Source organism: Gymnoscopelus braueri, assembly GCF_963280865.1.
Source record: "Gymnoscopelus braueri genome assembly, chromosome: 3".
Classification (NCBI taxonomy): Eukaryota; Metazoa; Chordata; class Actinopteri; order Myctophiformes; family Myctophidae; genus Gymnoscopelus; species Gymnoscopelus braueri.
The window spans coordinates 24,201,611-24,222,864 of NC_137612.1; the positions used below are offsets into that span (position 1 = coordinate 24,201,611).

Consider the following 21,254-nt stretch of genomic DNA (forward strand, 5'->3'; position numbering starts at 1 on the left):
GATTAGCGCTGATGTTGGGGATCTCCATACTGTATGGGCATGTCACGTAAAACACAATGATGTTGATTTGCGCTGACGTTGGGTCTGTCCATATATGGGCAGAATCTTCCCACCCACACGCCTGCCACAGATAGACACAGAGACACAACTTCAACTTTTTATAGTAGACAGGCAAAAAACAAACACATATTGTTGGGTTCAGCAGGTCAAGTTCCAGTACCCAACATTGGACAGGTTATTGCATGGTTGAAATGGGCTCTGTCTCGCTCCTCCCGTTCTCTCCCCGCTCTCTCTCTCTCTCTCTCTCTCTCTCTCTCTCTCTCTCTGTGTTGTACAGTGGGAGACTCTCTCCCTCTCATGCCTCTCAGACGGAGCACTGAGACAGTAAAAAAATGGAATTATTCATCATCCACTTCATCTTCCTCTTCTTCATCGCTGATGACAGATTTCTTTGCCCTCTTAGTGGCCGCCTCATCGTCACCCTCAGCCTTCCTCTTGCCCTCGCCCTCCTCCTCGTCAAATGTCTTGGCCTTCATCAGCCTCTGGGCCTTGTCGTCATCAGAGCCTTCATCGCTGTCGGACGAGTAGATCCTGCGAGTAGATGCCTGCTCCTCCCTAAAGCCTCCTCCTTTGTATTTGCTCTTGATGGCGGCGAGGCTGACGGCCTCCTCTCCATCCTCCTCCTCATCATTGCGGTCAGGCTCCAGGTAGCTGCTGCTCAGCCCTCTCCGGTGCTGTTTCATCCTCATCCTCGCCTGCTGGGACTCCCTGCGGACGGAGGCGCGCAGGCGCTCCTGGTCTTTCTTTATCATCTCAGGGCGCTGGGACTCGGGGTCCCGTCTCGCCATGGGAAGCATCCTGATCTTCTGCGTTTTGGAGCAACGGTCAGCAAGAGACAACTTCCTGTGGGTGGCGATGTCTGTAGAGTGCGGCTTGAATGTGAGTTTGCTTTTGAACACAGCCAGTCCCTGTAGACCAGCACTGTGTCTGATGAACAGATGGTTATGCGTGCTCTGCGGAGAATCTTTGCAAACATCAAACACCTCATTTCCGAGGTGGAGTGACATGCTGCCATCAGACCATTTGACGATGCGTGTGTTGCTCTCACGTGTCTCATTCCCCTGCTCATCTGTCTTTGCTCTCCAGCGAATGGTATTCTCCACCTTCAGTTTGAGCCTGGACCATCCCTCTTCATCTAGCAAATCCTCATCCTCAAACTCCTCCTCATAGTACTGAGGATCAAAGGGCTTGGGCTCCACAAACAGGGAGTCGGGCAAAGTGGCAAAGTAGAGGTCAGATCCGAGGTCAGCGCTGACTTTGGGCATCTCCACCTCAATAGTACAGGTCCTAGGGACGAGCTTCTCTTTGTCAGGCTGTTCCCCGTCAGGCTGTTCCCCCTCCATGCCACCCTCTGCATCGTCCCGGCGCTGTCCTGGAGTGGAAGGCTTCTCAGTGTCACTGTCTGAAGAGAAGTCTCCAAACAGGTCATCTACCGCTGCCTTCCTACTTTTCTTTTCTCCAATATCAATATCACTGCTCTCTGGAGACTCTAACTTCCTGTTCCTTGAACTCTCGTCGTCCGAGTTATTTTCTTCATCAGTAGATGTGTTGTAGTGACGCTCATCCTCTGACTTCTTGGCACCTTCCCCCAACCTCTCATCATCAGATTGGTTCTCACTGCCGGAACCTTCTAGGTCAGAGTAAAGGGTACCCGGACCGGTCTGGGGAGTTCCCGGCTCACTGTGCATACTTCTGTCTGAATGGTCACTCTCCTACTCTGAATCCAAAACCGAAGCAAGGGCCGGACTCACGTTGCTCATGATCGTAATCGCACGTTGCTCCCAATTTGTCCATGTCCGCCATGTATCCCCAGTCCCTGACATCACAGCCCCAGTGGAATATGTCCAAATATGGACATGCCTGATGTCATAGCACTGACGTGAAATCGGCGTTGTTAGGCAGCAGCTTCTGTTGTGTGTGACATCTGAACAGCATGATCAGCAAGGGAGAGAGAGAGAGACAGGAGCAAAAACATCATCTCCATCCATCCATCTCAAGGGTTAAATTCATTCTCCTGCTATGCAACAAACATGTGGAACGCCCTACCAACAGTACTCATAAAGGAGTGTGAATCCCTACTCTCCTTCAAAACCGCTCTAAAAGAGCACTTACAGTTGGCTGCAATTCGAAACTGGCCCCTGTAAAAGTCAAAGCCTAGCCCCCACCCCCTGAAACTGTTTGCTGTACATATTTTTGTTTTTGTTTTAAAACTGTTTATATGATGTTTTGCATAGTTGTGTATATTTGTCTGTCATTAAAGTTTTGATGAATTGAGTACAAAGGACCCCAATGTAAACAAGCCATAGGCTTTCTTAGGTTTAAAATCCTCTTAGCAGACCTTGTATTGAACTGTGCTTTCCTGTGCTTTTTTTTTGTGCAAACTGCTAATAAAGCATTCAATCAATCAATCAATCCCGGGCCTTCTGCCTGGCCGAGGTAATAAGCAATCCGTCCAGAATGCTCTGAGGTGGTTAGTGGTAGATTGGATGGACCAGGGAAGGGGGAGCGCTCGTTTTGTTTCACTCTCAACTGAATAAAGAACGTCAGTATGCATGACTTTACATGCATTTGAAAAAAAAGGCAGGCGTGCCAACAGCGACAGCGCTCGTGAGGCATGCCCGAGTGAGCCGCCACTAGGTGAGCGAGTTACCGCGCCGAGCTGCTGATAAGCATGCCATCCGAGTTGGCAAGCCGTGGTGGATGGAATGAGGTTATCACCTGTTTCAATGCTCTGAGGCAGTTGGTGCTACATTGGATGGGCCACAGGGAGGGGGAGCACTTGTTTTGAATAAAGAATGGTTTTATACGCGTGACCTATTGACCTTTTACCTCACTTGAAAACAAGGCCGGCCTTGAGGCATGAGGCACGCCCAAGCGAGCCGCCAGGCAAGCGAGCTACTAGGTGAGTGCCGAGTCTGCCGACGGACTCACGCGTCAACAGGCGCACCGTCCAAGTTGGCAAGCCATGGGGGATGGAATAGGTTTTCGCTTGTTTTAATGCTCATATTTTACATTTATTCTCACACTAAAGGCCAGAGTATCTTCTGTTTAGCCTGTAGGACATTTAACGCACACTGCTACATAAAGTATTCACTGATTATTTTGTTGAATGATTTCTGTGTTCATTATTGTCTCCGCCAGGCCGAAAGGCATGGCGAGAGAGTATGTTTTACCCTCCGTCCGTCCGTCCGTCCGTCCGTGTGTGTGTGTGTGTGTGTGTGTGTGTGTGTGTGTGTGTGTGTGTGTGTGTGTGTGTGTGTGTGTGTGTGTGTGTGTGTGTGTGTGTGTGTGTGTGTGTGTGTGTGTGTGTGTGTGTGTGTGTGTGTGTGTGTGTGTGTGTGTGTGTCTGTGACCAGCTAATCTCCGCCACCGTTGGCTTGATCGCAGCGAAACTGTGCACACACACTCCCTGGATGCCAATTCCGAACTTTTGCCCCAAATGTTTCACATGGGCATTTTATAGCGCCACCAGGAGGCCGATTTGTGCAAAACCTATTTTTTGACAGTACTCCTGCAGATTTTGTCCAAAAATCTCGCAAATCAGTACACAGTATCTCTATAGTCATTAAACAAAACCGGTCTTTCAGATTTTTCATATTCCATCCTGATTGGCTAAACATGGCTTCCAAAGTTTGCAGGAGTGCTCCGTTTTCAACAAAATGCCTCAAATCATGAACACAGCATGCAATTTCCGTGAAATTTTGCACGCTTATTTCCACTATGCCAGGAAGAAATGCCACTAGAAAATTTTCTAATCAGCCTCATGGTGGCGCTATAACAGGCCGATTCATGTTTTTACCTATAACTGCACCGATCTGTGTAAAACTTTGTATGCGCACTCCCTAGAGGTCAGGGAAAAACCTTTGCCCTGCATTTTTTACATTTGCCTTTTATAGCGCCACCAGGAGGCCGACTTATGTAAAACACATTATTTTATATTACTCCTTCCGATTTTATCCTAATTTCACGCAAATCGGTACACATGATCTCCATAGTCATGTGATCAAGACGGATGTGTTTGATTTTTCATATTCCATCCACATTGGCTAAGATTGACATCTAAAGTTTGCAGTAGTGGCTTGTTTTGAACAAAATTCCGCAAATCATGAACGCGTCCGATTGCGGTCAAACTTTGCACGCACATTCACACTATGTTGAGGAACAAATGCCACCCTTTTAACATTGGCCTGTTATAGCGCCACCAGCAGGTCTAATTTAGTAAAAAAAAAAAACACACAAAATGCCTCAAACCATGAATGCAGTGTCCGATTGCCGTGCAAGGCCTAAGAACAAATGGCACCCTTTAAACATCGGCCTATTATAGCGCCACCAGGAGGCCACAATAACCTACCTGACCTGGCGGAGACCTGTGCTCCGAGGAGGACTTTTTCTAGTTAAATACTGCAATGGTTTGTTTTTACGACGTGGCTCTGTAGGAGGCAAGCTGCCTAGAAGTGGGTCTGCCGTGTCTGTGTTTATTTGAGTCTAATCTCGCAAACCGCTGGACCAATCAGTGGCAACTTTCTTGTGCACGCTGCCAGTAGGACAAGGAAGTACATACACTGATTATTTTCACGTGTTCATCATGTTTTATATTTGAAATATTTAACTTTAATCTTAGAGTGCAAGTGAATGGCGGTCAGATCGTGCTGAAACCTAGCCCAAATTTGTAGTCATACGTGATAAATACTGTACACCATACATACATGACTGACATCACAGACTGGCGACATGAAGTCTGAGATCCACATGGGACCCACGCTGTATGAATTAACTTTAATATCATTGATTGGATGGTGACACTGTAACTTATGTCTTTTGAATGACTATTTTGACTGATTTGAACGTTTTGTTTCACTCTTCCTGTTACCCTTTTGCAGACATTATAGTAGATGGGCCAGACCAGATATCGGTGCCATTTGAGTGGGCAAAACCGTACCTATATTAAATTGCTTATACGGTCAATATGTGTAAATTGGTATATGATGTCCTATCCACAGGCGTAGCTTTTCATATTAGCAGAGAAAAACACAAAAAACAACCAGGTGCTTAATGGAGATAAAAAGTAGACTGATGGTGCTACTAGGATCAATGGGAACCATGACTGAAAAAGGAGAAAAGATCGAGCACTCAAAAAAGGACAGGAGGAGAGGACGTAAAATCTAAGTACGTATGCCTATCACAAAGGTTAAAAAGGCAACCTCGCACGCGCACGCACGCACGCACGCACGCACGCACGCACGCACGCACGCACGCACGCACGCACGCACGCACGCACACACACACACACACACACACACACACACACACTCTAGATGGCTGGCCCCTTCTGTGCCACACTGTAAAAAATCTTTGTTATCCCAAATTGCTCACTCAATGCCACACATGTCCGGAAGCACTTTGTGAGCAGTGGAGGCGAGACACCACAGGTGTCGATTAGATAATTCAGCCTATTGTGGAAGAAAACATAGTTGGTCTTGCAGCAATCAGATGAATAACTCTCTAATTGTGATTTATTAAAAGTAGTGTTCTCAAATTACAGAGCTTGCAAGTTTATGAGCAGAGAAAGCTGGATTGTTCATCATGTGCTCACATGTTGAAGTAGAGAGCATAAGATTCAAAAAGAAAAGACGAGAGTCTGCATATATTATAACACACATGCACACTCTCGCACACGCACACCACACCACACCACGCACGCACGCACGCACGCACAACTAGGGCATTAACGAATAGTGATTTATGGTATTCGAATTATTCGACCCAAAAGTATTCGAATATTCGATTATTCGATTTGATTATAAAAAATTAAAAAATTAAAAAATATATATATATTTATTTTTTTTTCAATTGCATTGATGACTCGACTCAATGAATGCGAGTTGACGTCACACCAGAGCTCACAGCTGCATGTCTGCTCTAGAAAAGCCACAAAAAAAAAAAATCTTTAAAAAAAAAAATCTTAAAAAAATGCTTTTTTTTTTTTTTGAATAGTCGAATAGTGGTTTGATAGTCGAATAGTCGGTTTGATATTCGAATATTCGACTATTCTGTGAATGCCCTAACGCACACGGACACGGACACACACGGACAGACATATTCTTTTTTTATTGCATATATTAAAGAATTAAACGTGAACTAAATCCCCACTCTGAACAGATTGACTTTAAAGTGAAATGATCTCAGCTTTGCTGACAACAGTGTGAAATTAAGTTCTCATTACCCTCTCAGATGGAAGCACAATGTTTATCTTCATGTTATTACCCTCAATTGGCTCTGAAGATGTTTCCAGGGTGCCATGACCCTTTGAGAGATGGGGAAATAGAGAGGGAGAGCCAATTGTGTGTGATTGGGCAGTGAAACACACAGCTCACCCATCAGTCATGCATTTCCAACAGCTGGCATTTGCTGACATTTTGTGGCTAGCATAAAAAAACACAAAGATCTAGAGGGGTATCATAAAACAGCAGAGGCATTCTGTGTTAAGTGTTTATGAATGGTCAGAGTTATTGCATCAATGTCCTCCCGTTTATCGCCACTGCCTGCAATGCTGTAATTCAAAGTCGTAAAGGTTTGGAATAGCTGGCCACAAGAAAAAAACACCCACCACAACACTTTCACAATATTGTAATGATGCCTATGGTGTGACTAAAGCAACACTATAAATCTACTGTGCACTTCATAGGTTGTGATTAAAATGATATATGGTTAACATGGCATTCAGTGTAGCCTTGAGTTTTCACATCGCATTCAGTCAAATAGATGTACTCAAGTTTTTCATGTTTACACACAAAAACTTTAATAGAAATGTTCAGCTACATAATTCCAAATTGAAACTACATCACAGAAATTACTCGGTTGTACCTCTAGTGTATGCTTCCAAGACATTTTAGGTCCATCTTTGCTTTTCTGTTGTCCACTTCTGCATCACTTGCAAGTCACATCCCCTAACTATCTCATCTCTCCTTTCATCTCTTCATGCCTCTACCATGCATGCAGTACACAGCATCTCCATGCTGGGCCCAAGCCATGACTGGTCCTGCTGCGTCACCTACCTGTTCCTAGAGGTCATTCCCATGGCGAACAGGTGGACAGAAACCAATCAGCCAAGTCAGCGTTTCCCAGTATCCTACGGAGCAGGAAACATTCATGAGCCAAATGGCTCTGGTGACCTGCCCCACTGCACACATTTGATTCCCGTGGCTTCATGAGTTGTACAGGCCAGGGAGAGCGCCTGTCCAGTATGAAAGTTTATTTTTCCATTACGTTGTAGGGTAGTCGGGAGCCCCAGGGGGGTCTCCAGATGACAGTTAAGTGACAATTTAAGGACTTTTAAAACCGTTTTAACACTTTTTCAAAAAAGAAGGAAAGAAATGACCATTACTGCATCAAAAGTAATCAACAAACTATACTATAAAAACTGGTCAAACATTGGCCAAATTGTCAAATAATATAAGAAATAGGTAACAATTGTGAAAATAGCCGATCTACGAGCTTGTAGATCTGCTATTTTCACAATATTTATCTGTGGAACTGAGTCTAACTAAATGTAATGCCTCAAGTCCTACAATTCCAAGTGCTTATCAGGGTGGGGAGTCCCCAGTTCAAATATGATTATTTTGGGGGGTCGCGGCCTGAAAAGCTTGAGAACCACTGATCTAGAAGAGGGTCTGTGCGTCTGTATGTGTGTCTGTATCTACGCGGCTAATCTCGTGAACCACTGGATGGAACAGTGCCAAATTTCTTGTGCAGCGTGCCGTGCACAAGAAACCATTTTCACATAATATATTATATATTTTCTTTTCACATTTGCTGAATAATCTCAGAACCATCACTCCATATTTGGGCATGCACATCATTAACATGAGGTCAGCTACATGATGTCCAACATCTGCATGCAACTCACACTGTTAATAGACTCCATCTTGTTTTTAAATGCATTAAATTCCCAAGGGCTTATTATGAGCTGGGCAAGTTAAAGCTTATGGGCATATATTATGCGCCAGCACTCAGGTCAGAGTGTAAAATATTTTAAGACGTATGCAGACGTCTATGTTTAGACCAACATCAAACCCTATTCAAAGAGGTCTTGTGAAAAATGTTGAATACGTTTGACCTTCTTTACTGGAAATAATTTGCATCTAGCTTTATCGGATAAAAGCAAATTTGTATGCCAAATAAATTGGTATTTTTTTGTCGTTAGCATGAGAGATGGGCTTGTGTAAATATTCAACAGGAATAGTCAGGCGTCTGCCCTGGGCTCGCAAATTAATGTGGTAAAATATGGAATTGGGTACACTACAGGACAATGCTATGGTCAGAGAAACACAGAGGTGCATCTCCGGGAAGGATTCTGGCGGATTCCTATTAAGTGTCATTTAACAACCATCGCCTCTCTGCGAGACACTTAAAATTGCCTTACTGCAGATGTACCCAAGTAGCCTATTTCAAACTCAGCACAAATGTTGAGGAGGAGGATTTTGATTGGCTGTGACTTGAAAGAACTGCAACACAGACCTTGAGCAATCATAAATCTGAAATTGGCCTCTGAAAATGACCTCTGATTAGCTTGGTTCACTCTGTACACCACACAATGCTACAGCTCCTCCGCAATGTGGAGCACTGATTGGATTTCTTGTAGATGACTCTCACCTTGCAGCCTTTTTTATTAGATTCTTTCACCAATACTCATGGAAGGATGTTAGATGTGTGCTCAGAATAGAGGCCCATGTGTGATGGCTACAAGCACAGCGGATGAGCAAATATAAAGGGGAGAAAGCCTAATTTATGCTCCGTCGCATGACGGTGTCGCGCACGCTGAGAACAGCAGACTTACAAGCTCACAACTCGTCACATCCACCACGTGCTGTGAGCTTGTATGTCTAATATTTTCTACGCGTGACACCGTCGTGCGATAAAGTATGAATCGGCCGTAAGAGTGAGAGGGAGTATCATCAGTCCTGAATATTTGATATAGTTCATGTTATGGTCTCATTCCTCATTGTCACATTAGGATTCACCTATCAACCAGAATAACTAGCCTGAGCATTTTGTCCAACCCAGAATCTACATGAGACCATTTATTCATAGATTGATGGAAGAAGTAGGCCTATACTGATGTTTTCACGGTTTGGCTGATCTTAAATTGATATTTGCTGTTAAGAAACTACATTACAGTAAGCAAACCCATGGGGGGTTTTGGTAATTACAGAATTGTTATCTAGTAAGCACAGATCATAACTTCATGCACTAAAAAAAGACATGAAATGAGAATGGATGTTTATTTGAGCACTTATATTACTATGCGAGTAATCAGCGTATTCATCTTGTCTCTAGACAAACAAATTGTATTTTGCACATCAATTTAACATTCCCAAAGCTTGTGAACAATATAACAGAAATAGCTCTGGTCCATAGCGTTAGAAGGAGTTCTCCTCCAACGCTATGGACCGGAGCTAAGGCTGTCCCATGAGCCAAGAATGAGTGAAAGTTTATTTATAATGGTATAAAACAAGACTGGTCAAAACCTTAGTATTTGGCGGGGTGTTATAGGCAGATGTGTGGGCAATTTGTTGGAGGGATAGCGAGTGAAAGTGTCTATAATGTGAATTGCTGCATATCAAATGTTCATCTGCAATGGTCTTTGGTCTTTAGATGGTCATACACATACATACACACACACGCACGCATGTGTGCACACGCACGCAGACACACACACACACACACACACACACACACACACACACACACACACACACACACACACACACACACACAAGCACTACTCTTTGACACACTACACACACCGAGGTCAACAAGTATCTGCTATAGAGTGGCGAAGTCCTGATATTGCTGCCGCTAGAGGGCGCTATCCCCCTTGGTCACAGTGTTATTTTTTTGTGTTGAAATCCCCATAGGGGAATCTTAGATATTCGCCTCATATATAAGAACTGTGTTCGAAAAATAAACAAATCATCCGGGCGATTTTGCTCAAATGGATATGAAGCATCGACTGAAGGTGGAAATGTACAAATGTACCCAAAGAGTAACACAATAAACGCTAGAAACGAGTCAAACAACCCAACGACTACATTTCCCATGAACGTGGCTGCTGTAGGGACAGTGATTTCATACCCGGAAGTGTAGTTTTTAAGACTTTTAAGGACGAATTAATTACATTTTCTCCATAGACTGGCTGTATCAAATATGAATGAATATCATAAACGATGCAGAGCCACCCCCTGACAGAAACGCCAGGATGATTTGTTTATTTTTGGATGCAAAGTCCTTTAGGCTGTGTGTTAGTACATGTGTTTAGCCAGTTCACAATGTATTACCACGATACTGAGCCTCTGCTGGCCTACATGCAGTCTTGGGATCGCAACCGTGACTACAGATCTCATAACCCGTGGCAATTGTTGGCAAAAATGAAGAAGCTTAAGATAAAATCACATTTGTCAGCACCTGCATATGCCAATGGTCAATGCCCATGTGCATCAGGCTATTTCTGGCCACTTTTCCCCCAGAATATGGACGATGGGGTTCAAGTGGTTAAAGCATGTGCACTTTATTGACTACACACAAGTCTAAATAACCCAGCCTATGTCTGCTTGCTATGGGTTTAAATCAAAGTCAATACAACTGCCCCGTTGAGCCAGCTCTTTCTCACTATGCAGGGTGTGAGTGTCTACATCCCCAAGCCTAGGTCCTGTACAGTGCAGAGTACATTACTATAAAGAGGAGAGCACAAGTAGACAATTGAAATAACTTTTAAGATGAGATGGACAAGGTAATATCAGACTTTAATCTATCAAAAACATGCTCGAATGAATATGGTTAATACGTTGTAAAATCTACAAGAAAAATGCATTCAAGTTTTTTTCCCAAATAGCTCAAATTCTTAGGGTTAGATGCATTCCAAGGAAGATATGTCAAAAGCCATTAGAAGTAATGGAGGTACATATTGAAGATCAATTAAAAAAAAGAATCTATCTAGAACATGAAGACAGCTTATAAGTGTCCAGACTATAATATGTGAGTTTATTCACAGAGAGCTCACAGCTCACGCCTGAAGAAGACTGATGTTGAAAGATTGGGATTGTGAAATAAAGTACCGGTAGTCAATTTAAAGTTTCAATGGGTTTCATCAGGCATTCATTATTAAAGGACAGTAAATCCTTAACCAATCATTATCTCCTCCATATACCATGTTTAACATAGGCGTGTGCGTGTGCGTGTGCGTGTGCGTGTGCGTGTGCGTGTGCGTGTGTGTGTGTGTGTGCGTGTGCGTGCGCGCATGTGTTCATGAGTGTGTGCAGTACGTGTTAGAATGTGTCCACTAGGCCGCTCAGCATCATATTCCTGTGCACACTGACAGCAGCCCAAGGACCTAGATTCTTCAAATCGGTTAACAATAACTATGTAATCTTTTGAATTTATATTTTCAGAGCGATCGTCCCTCCAGGCTATGGTATATGCATCCCATGATGCCGGCACTAGCCAACCAAAACTAATAGAGCATAATACAGTGGCGTCTTGAGATCACAGACATGTACAGTCGAGCATTCTGTATTTGAAAATGACATGTTCTGGGTGATTTGATCGGGACATCCCAGCTGAATTCAGCATTCAAAATGCAGTTTACACAGAGCATTGAATGACAGAAATCTGTTCAGAATTACGTGCGGAATCTCATTGAAAATGAAGCTGGGAATGATCATGCACACATACAATGTATTAGCCTATTAACATTGTAACTTCATGTCTGACCTATAGTGATGACAACATGATATGTGTGTGTGTGTGTCTGTGTGTGTGTGTGTGTGTGTGTGTGTGTGTGTGTGTGTGTGTGTGTGTGTGTGTGTGTGTGTGTGTGTGTGTGTGTGTGTGTGTGTGTGTGTGTGTGTGTGTGTGTGCGTGCGTGCGTGCGTGCGTGCGTGCGTGCGTGCGTGCGTGCGTGCGTGCGTGCGTGCGTGCGTGCGTGCGTGCGTGCGTGCGTGCGTGCGTGCGTGCTTGCGTGCGTGTAGGTGTGTACGTGCGAGCGTGCGTGTAGGTGTGTGTGTGTGCCAACAAACTCATTGGCACTGAGAATGCATACAGGGGAACTAAGCACACCTGAGGCCAGATACCATATTTCCTCATAGAGGAGAATAATTACATCTCTGATAGCCCTCACACCAGTCTATCAACCTAGCCGTGCCTGGTCCGGATTGACGTTTTGGATTAGATGGCATGACATGTGCTTTTTCAAAGCCAGGCTTATTCTGCATGCCGCCAGGCAGAGGCGGAGGGGCAGCTGATGACCTGCATGCCGCGGCATATAGAAAGAACACAAATACACCGGGGCATCAACCACGGCCGCCGAGCCTCTGCCGCATCAACCTCATCTGATCAGCGGGTCACCTGGGATTGCATCCTGGGCCTTGTCTAATAAATGAATCATTTCCTCTCATCTGTCTTTCAAGACGATGCCGGGGTTCATGGACCGCCGACTGGAGGCCGTCAGATATATGGGAAGGAAGATGTGATGGAAAGGAGCACATATTGTATATACTGTAGGCCCATGCCGCAGCTGTCAATTTATAAAAAGACGCTTTGGGGAGACATGAGTGGAGGGCGAGTTGGAAGGGGGGGGGGGGGGGTAAAGGGGTGTTGCATGATTGATTTGATTGATGCAAAGATTATTGAGTCCAGAGACAAATTTTCAAACAAAACGATTTTTTTTAAGACTCCATAACCAGATATCTTGCTCTCTACGTTTCAGTCTCTCTTGATCACTCCCATTCTCTGTCGCTTTCTCTCTGCCACCTCATTCCTTCCCCTCTAACTCTCATTTCAATTCATTGATTTGAGTTGATTTTTTGTTATGATTGGGACCTTTAACTTTTCCTTTTTCCTTACAGGCTGAATATTTTTTTCTGAAGGACATGACATAATTATCTCTGCCAGGAGATAGTTCTGCCCTGTGTCTGTCTGTCTGGCTGTGTGTGGCTGTGTGTCTGTCTTTCATACTTCTTGTGCACGCTGTAAGCAGGCCAAGGACATCATGTCTCAAATATTTTTCAAATCGGGCAATGACAACTAAATCATGTATTAAATCGTTTCATAATGATAGAGCAATCGTCCCTCCGCTATGGGATAAGTGTCCCGCCAGGCTATGGACCAGAACTATTGACCTGTGCCGTTTCAAACTCACGCACAACTCCAAAACATTGTCATCACATTCCCCACACAGACAGAGAGAGGGAGAGAGGGACACACAATTAATGTGTATGACAGAGGGGGATAGACAATAGAGGCAACGTACATACTGTACATATCGCTCATTATTTGGGCACGGGTCCTGCCGATTTGCACTCTACTGAGCACACCTTTCTAGTTTGACTATGTTATTGGCCACAGCGCAAATTAGCCAATCCTCTGTGTGAAGTTTTATCAGACATGCTTCTCTTTCCCTCAAGAAAAACAAGACAGATTACACAGTAGTGAACTGTGGTGATCCCTGTAAGCTACAGAACCGTCTCTGTTGAGCATTTGTTGTTGCTGTTATACAGTAGTAGTTGTTATTGTACAAATCCAAAGCCACGTCTCTTTTAGGATGTTCTCTAGTATGCTAATTGTGTACTCTGATGTTAGTAAATGTATTAGGTCTACCTACAGTGTTTGAGACAAATAGCTAATGGATTCCTGCTTTTTTGATATGCGGAAATAGCTACATAAGTATTTCACAGTGAGCGATCACAATGCGCTCCGTTTGATCATATGCCCCATTTCTGTAATTAACACCGGATTACTCGTCTTAGTCACAGGATTTCAAGCTTTTGATTTCCTGTAGCCTATCTTGAATGAGACCTCATTGGTATTCCTCACTTAAATAATGATCATCCCCTGATGCGGCTTTTCTACTACAATGGCTTTCTTGAGTCAGCTAATCCTCTTTTTACTCTAGGATGTGCCAAAGGCCCATCAGAGGTTAAACCACTTGAACCCCAACGCCCCCAATTCTGGGGGGAACATTTACCAGAAATAGGTGATCTACAAGCTCACAGCGCGTCGCAACGCAACACTTTGTGAGCTTGAAGATCGTCTATTTCTGGCAGAGAGATTCGGTGTAGAAGACAACAGCAGCAGACAATTGCAATTCAGTTCCGTTTCAAGTAATTTCGCCAATGACTGTCATAAATTGGTTTGTCATAAGATAGTTTTGCAGAGATTAACTGAAAATGCACATTAAATTATGAATAATGGGAATTATGTAACATTTTTAATGAGACAGTCATGGCCCAGTGATGTTACAAGACTTTTGTATGGGAGGGATATTACAAATCACTTTTCTCTGCATTATTACTGTGCCGGAGTTTGTCATTTCAGTCTACTCCCACCATCCTTGTGTAATTATACACCCATTCTTGAGAATTGGGACAAATCCTACCAAAACATTTCAAATTATTATTTATTAACACACTAATTTAAAAAAAAAGTTGGGTGGAAATATATTCTTAAAGGATTTATATGAATTACATGCGATTTATACAATGTTTTGGTCTGGTTTCCCTTTTTTTTTACATCCAAACTTGGCAGAAAACACCCTTTTTATTGTTTTGTTAAGAGTATTAAAAAAACTAACCATGTGTATTGATAACATAGTGTAAGAATGTACTAATAATATCATCTTTGTTTAAAAATTAGTTTTTTGTCAAAGTTTTTGCCCTTTAAAGTTGTGTCCAAGATCGCAGTCAACTCTGTCAGATTTCTACAAAAACATAATTTAATCAGGCATAAACAGGTTTAGCTATATCCTAAGGTCCCCTGTCTCATTTCCTGGTTTAAAAAAAGGCGGGGAAGATACGGAAGCTCTGGTAAGCTTTCTATTTTTTGATAAATGCACTAAATAATATCACTATCTGATGTGTTCCAACCATAACATGTCAACTGAGTCAGTCCTTCTAAATCCAAACTAAATAAAAAAAGTTTTAAAATGTGTAATTCTATTAGCATTAATAGAACTCTAAGCAACTTTGAAAAGTAAATTGTCTACTCACTACGACTGTGCTGTGGAATGAAAAGAACATAACATAACATTTCTTTCAACTCCGTCAGACTCTGTCAGATGTCAACTCCGTCAGATATGCCATTTTATGGAGTTGACATCTAAAAAAAACTGTGGGAGGTTGGCCCATTACATGGTTCAACAGTCAACACTTAATGATCTTTTATTTTAAAATATATTTTCCCAGCATAATTGAAGGAATATTACAAAAATATAAATAAATTAAAGTTTTTGTCCCAATTCTGCAAGAACGAATAAGCTAACTAATTCGGCCATCCTAAATTTATAGAAATGTAATCAACAATCAGGTATCAGCTATCTTAGATGTCATCGCAGGACATCAGAGTTGGGGAAAGGTCTAAAAACTTTGGAAGTTAAAAGACCAAAATCGGTTAACTGTAGCCTATAGCGTCTCCTGCAAAATAATAGATCGGAACTCCTAATTCCCCCGTGCTACAGCTGCAGCAGGCTGCGAGCCGCGGCAAAACAGGTCCAGGGGCAGTGGGGAAAAGAAATTGAAAGCAGCAAGTAGCTACAGTCAATGACCTTTGCAGCTTTCTAGCATGATAAATGTCAAAGGTTCTCTGTTTTTAATTTGTCAGACTTTCCAGAGACGCCTGACCTATGCCTACTTTCACCCACAGTTTTCCCATCACGGCAGTCACTGAAGCGGCACCTCAAAACCTATTACTACCCCTCCCACTGCTGAGGCTAGTGCTGTCAAAGCTGCAAATTAGGCCATTTGCAACCTTTCATAATGCACTGTAGCAGAGAACAGCATGGGTTGGCATTTTTTTCTTTTGGGAAGGGACAACACTGACCGACATATATAAAATATTGCGAACACGACATATTACAGACGGACCTGGGTACATGCATTCATATTTGGCAGGAGCCATTTTGATGTGCTGGTGCAATTCGTAAAGCTTGAATGACTTTCTCGTACGACGGTATCGTATGCCGAAAATAGTAGAGCTACAAGTTCACTCTAGAGCTCAGCTCTTGTAGATCTGGTACTTTCTGTCCATAATACCATCATTAATCGTACGACAAAGCATAAATGAAGCATAACTAGGCCGATGCCCTTTGGGAGCGATGTCCGTTGGGAACGATGCCCATTGGGAACGCATGCCCTTTTATTTTTTTGCAATACCCGTACGCGTTAGTTGTGTTCATAGCACAGGCCAACAGACAGACAGACAGACAGACATGGGGATCGACACGTCGGTGCAGTGACAGCTTGAAATGCAGCGTCTTCCGCTTGCAATGATAACTGTAGTATTACGTATGTATGTGTCTGCCTGGTTAAATAAAGGTTAAATAAAATACAAATAAATCAAAGCCCCTCAACAGCATCATGCTCATTTATTAATACCTTTCATGATGCACATTGCTGGGTCTCGCTTTGTAATCTATGATTGTAAGACAAGTCCACATCTTCCGCTTAGCTTTGGAGCCATGATATTTTTTGCTGAACTTTAGCCCAGAGTGCGTTCTTTGTGGCTGTGATGGTGACATTCCGGAGCTCACACTGGCATTTCTTGTATTCATAATCCATCGATGTACTTGCTGAATTATGCAGTGACCAATTCCGTGTAATCATCAATATTATTCTCCACTGCTTCCCAGTGTCTGTAGTGTGGAAACAGTCAAGCAGAACAGAGTCAGATTCATCCAGTATGATTCCACTCATTGGTCTGCCTTCTTCAGTCCATGACATCATTTACAAATGTGTCCATATCTAGACAAAGATGTAATTATGTGGAAATGACTTCAAATGAGAATAGCTGGGCATCCAGGTGGCGCAGGGTAAAGTTCCAGCCCACCACCTACTGTACAATAATGAAGTGCATTTACTTGAGTACTGTAATAAGTACATTTTTGGTGTATCTGTACTTGAGTATTTGTATTTTTGGATACTTCACTTTCACTCCACTACATTTGAAAGACAAATATTGTACTTAAGACTCCAGTACGTTCTAGGAAGGGGGAAAGTATGAATTAACCACTTAAGCCCTATTTCACATCCGATATAACAATTGCCCAATGGGTCGGCAGTGGGTGGACGTCACAAATTGGACTTGGCGAGGCGCACCGTTGCTCCGCTCCGCACCAAACTTGGCACAAACACTGTTCAGGGGTCTGCCATGAGAATAGTCACTCCAAGGGCCACACGGTTGCTCCAATCAGCACCAAACTGGCCACAAACACTGTTCAGGCGTTGGCCATGAGAACAGTCACACCAAAAAAACTAAATTGCACATATGGGGGACTACAGCAATGCTACTATGGCAGCACAATATTGGACTAGTTAGGAGATTTTCAGGTCAGCTGTGAAAATAGCAGATGCAGATCTGCTATTTTTACTATTATTGATATATATTTTTTTAAATATCAGGATTTTTTTTATATTAAAATAGAAAATCCATCTAATTTATACTTTTGAATACTTGAGTATTTCAAAAGCATGTATACTTTCACTAGTTGAGTAATATTTGATCTCGAGTATCTATACTTTGTCTCAAGTACTGGGGTTGATTACTTTGTCCACCACTGAGAACATGATAGGACGTGTGTGCACCCCCCTCAGGTGTGAAGCCGAATCGGGGGGGGGGGTGATTTCCGTCGCTGCGCTGGTGGCTCCTGCAGGTTGGTTGAGCCACCTGTACAGCAGGGCACGGACCTGGGAACCATAGTGTGTTCTTCTGCTTGTGTTACACACTCCCGCGGAAAGTCCTCACTGTCAGGTAAAAGAAGCGGCTGGCAACATCACGTGTAATGAAGGAGACACACGTCAGGAAACAGATTTATTAAAAAAACTGCAATTTAGTGCAGCGTTGTGCAGGTGAAATAGTCCGAATATTTTTGTGTACATGTTGAGACATAATTGAATAATATTAATGAACATTTAGCCAAATCTGACCTGTGGAGTGGGCATATATAAAGCTGTAATTGATAGTCTACTTCTGTGGGGACATAGCAGACAAATCTTGTGGTTCAGCCTTCGACCATACTGTATAAAATGTATGTCTACCGTATATAACATGAGTAGTCACACCACATCAGAATGATATTTAAAGATTCATGTAGACCTTAAAGAATGAGATCTTGGTTTGCTTCAAGAGCAGACATCAATGCATGATTACTGATTTCCAGTAGTAGAAGCAAGAGAAGAGCAAACATCCCCGTTCAAAGAGATCTCTCTTCCCGTCTCAGTGTACTTGATCAGTGGATGACTAATCAGAAGACCCTCTGGTCCATTCCACATTAGCCTCAATCTTTCTTATTAATAGACGTCCCCCTATTTTTCCTCTACTTTCTATGGCTGTTTGATGAAAGGAACGCATATAGTGAGCTGGACATAGGCCTATGATTGAATATTTACTGAGGAGTGGATTTGCGTTGTGAGCTGAGTAATGATAAGACATTATTGGATGGGGAGAGGTCTATTCTAGCTAAAGGATACACTTTCATGTGTGCACATCATAGTGGGGTGTTTATGTTACGGAGCTCTATGGTGCAACTCGAGGGCAGAAGAACAGCGCTCTGTGTCATGTTCCATTACAGACTATATGGCCTCTCTTAAGCAGCAATCCTGGTCTTCCAAACAGTCTATTAATTATGGGCCGGGGAAGAAACCCTCTCTAGAGACAAGTTCAATAGCACGGAATATGGAAAGTTTCGGTTCAATTTAAATCCAAACCTGTATTCACCCCGCAAGGGAAATTTGTTTTGCAGGCAGCTGGTTTATAATAAAAAAAACACAACAATAAAGGTATATAAAGGGTAATATGACATGACAAGACAGCAACCGCTTACAATAAGAAACGGCGCCCACAACAAATCACCACATCATACACTATATAAGCAAACCTCAGTTTGTCAAAGTGATGGATCAGGCCCCTCTCGGGAGCATTGCCTCTAGATATAAATGATAGTCCATGACAAGCAGTGGTGGAAAAAGTACTCATATGTTTTACTTAAGTAAAAGTATCAATACTGCAATGTAGAAGTACTCTGTTACAAGTAAAAGTCCAGAATTCAAAATTGACTTGAGTAAAAGTACAAAAGTATTGGTATCAAAATGTACTTAAAATACCAAAAGTAAAAGTACTAAAATGTTTGAAAATAGCAGATCTACAAGCTCAAAACGCGTCGCAATGCGACGCGTTATGAGCTTGTAGATCGGCTATTTTCAGATATCCTAGGTATAAAATAGGGCTAAAGTGGTTAATGTATGTTTTATATTGTAATAATTTATATCTGCAAAGTAACTAGTAACTAAAGTTTCCAAATAATTGTAGTGGAGTAAAAGTACAACATTTGCCTCTGAGATGTAGTGGAGTAGAAGTAAAAGTAGAGACAATTGGAAATACTTCAGTAAAGTAAAAGTACCTCAACATTGTACTTGAGTACAGTACTTGAGTAAATGTACTTAGTTACTTCACACCACTGATGACAAGCAAGCAGAGACGGAAAGTGTACCTGCTCCTCCCGTGTCTTCAAGCAGTGGAGCTCTTCAGCATGCAGCGCGACTACGCTGACCTTCAGCCGACAACCCAGAGCATCTCTCTCCACCCTCCCTGAGGCTTGGACATGCTGCTGGCTTGGATGTTTTCCAAGGTCAGAATGAAAAGGCCCGGTCCTGAGGGGAGGTGATGAGGTGATGTACACAACAACCCCTAATGTCAGTGAGGCTAACAACTTGATGGAGCGCGAGGGCGTCGTAGATTTGAGGTAAAGCAAAAGGTGAAGGCGGTCCTCCGTCATCCACACTTACTGTAGCTTCACACACACACACACACACACACGCACGCACGCACACACGCACACTCACTCGCTCACTCGCTCGCAATTATAAACCTAACCCGAAAGCTGATAATAGTCGATCTACAAGCTTACAGGAAAATTACCACGAAAATGGTCCTCACAATGTCTATTTCTCGATTTCTACTACACTTTTGGCCCTCTCAAGTACAGCAATACAAGGACATGAACACACACGAGAAAAAACACACACACACACACACACACACACACACACACACATACACACACACACACACACACACACACACACACACACACACACACAAATCAGGGGTGGTGTTTTTTTGTAATGGGAAAGCAGTTTTTTTGTGATGAGCTATTATTGTTCGCTTTGGAGAAAAGCGCTATATAAATGCAGTCCATTTACCATTGTTTGCTGTGGTACTGCTGCCAGATATTGTACAATGAATAAACCTTGTGCAAACCCTCTATAAATCCTTAAATGTGCATGTATCTGAAACATGTGTGCAGCTGAGAACATTTGAAAAAAAAGATTACTTCTGTGTAATTGTCTGTGAAAACACAGCTGTAGGCTATTATTGATCGGGATATAGATTAAGGTAGACTAAGATGGACAGAGTACCTGTTTCGCGCTATTGCCAGTTTTCTCGTCTCCTCTCGTCGACCATCCTCTTCCCCCTCCCTTTAATCTCTCTCTCTCTCTCTCTCTCTCTCTCTCTCTCTCTCTGATGCAGTTTTCCGATGCTAATGACAGGGCTTTTCACGAGGGGTTGAGATGGGCTGTCTGAGCTCCCAGGTATTTGTGCTGCTGTGACTGGTCAATAAATGACACTAAGGGGAATTACATGTGCATGGCTGGACTATAATGAAATGCATGTCTGGGAAATGAATGGGAAAGAGAGCCAGAAGGAAACTGACAATTTCCGGAGGCGAAGTGATGCTGTGTTTTCCCCCACCTGCATGTGTTTGGGGCCAGTGTGGGAGTCAAATCGTACATTAGGAGATATGTTGGTGTGGAAATGGAAACTTTGGCCTAATGGTGGTGCTAGAGCAAAGGCCACTGGGTCGCCAAAGTCAGTATAGGTGCCATTATCTGGGGAGCAAAAAGGTGCACAGTAAATACTATGGCAATCCAGCTAGTATTTTGCAAGATATCTTGTTTGGGAGTCAAATGTGTGCAAGTGGATTTTGGTCTAATGATGGCATTAGAGGAAAGGCCATGAGGGTATGAAAATCAATGTGGTCCAGAAAAGTGCATAAAAAATTCTATGGCAATCCAGTCAGTACTTTTCAAGAGGACTACAGACACATGGATGGACGGACGGATCAACCAATATAGCCATTCTTATACCCC

The 21,254-nt window shown here is 42.9% G+C and overlaps 1 protein-coding gene across 1 annotated transcript; it reads right to left on the reverse strand.

Moving 5' to 3' along the window:
• Nucleotides 1-398: 398 nt before the first annotated feature.
• Nucleotides 399-19,879, reverse strand: LOC308081862 (RNA polymerase-associated protein LEO1-like; the record flags this gene model as incomplete). Its single annotated transcript, XM_080423481.1, has 2 exons — nucleotides 399-1,772; nucleotides 19,595-19,879. The coding sequence occupies 2 exons, from the start codon at nucleotides 19,877-19,879 to the stop codon at nucleotides 399-401; spliced, it is 1,659 nt and encodes a 552-aa protein (XP_080279607.1).
• Nucleotides 19,880-21,254: the final 1,375 nt, after the last annotated feature.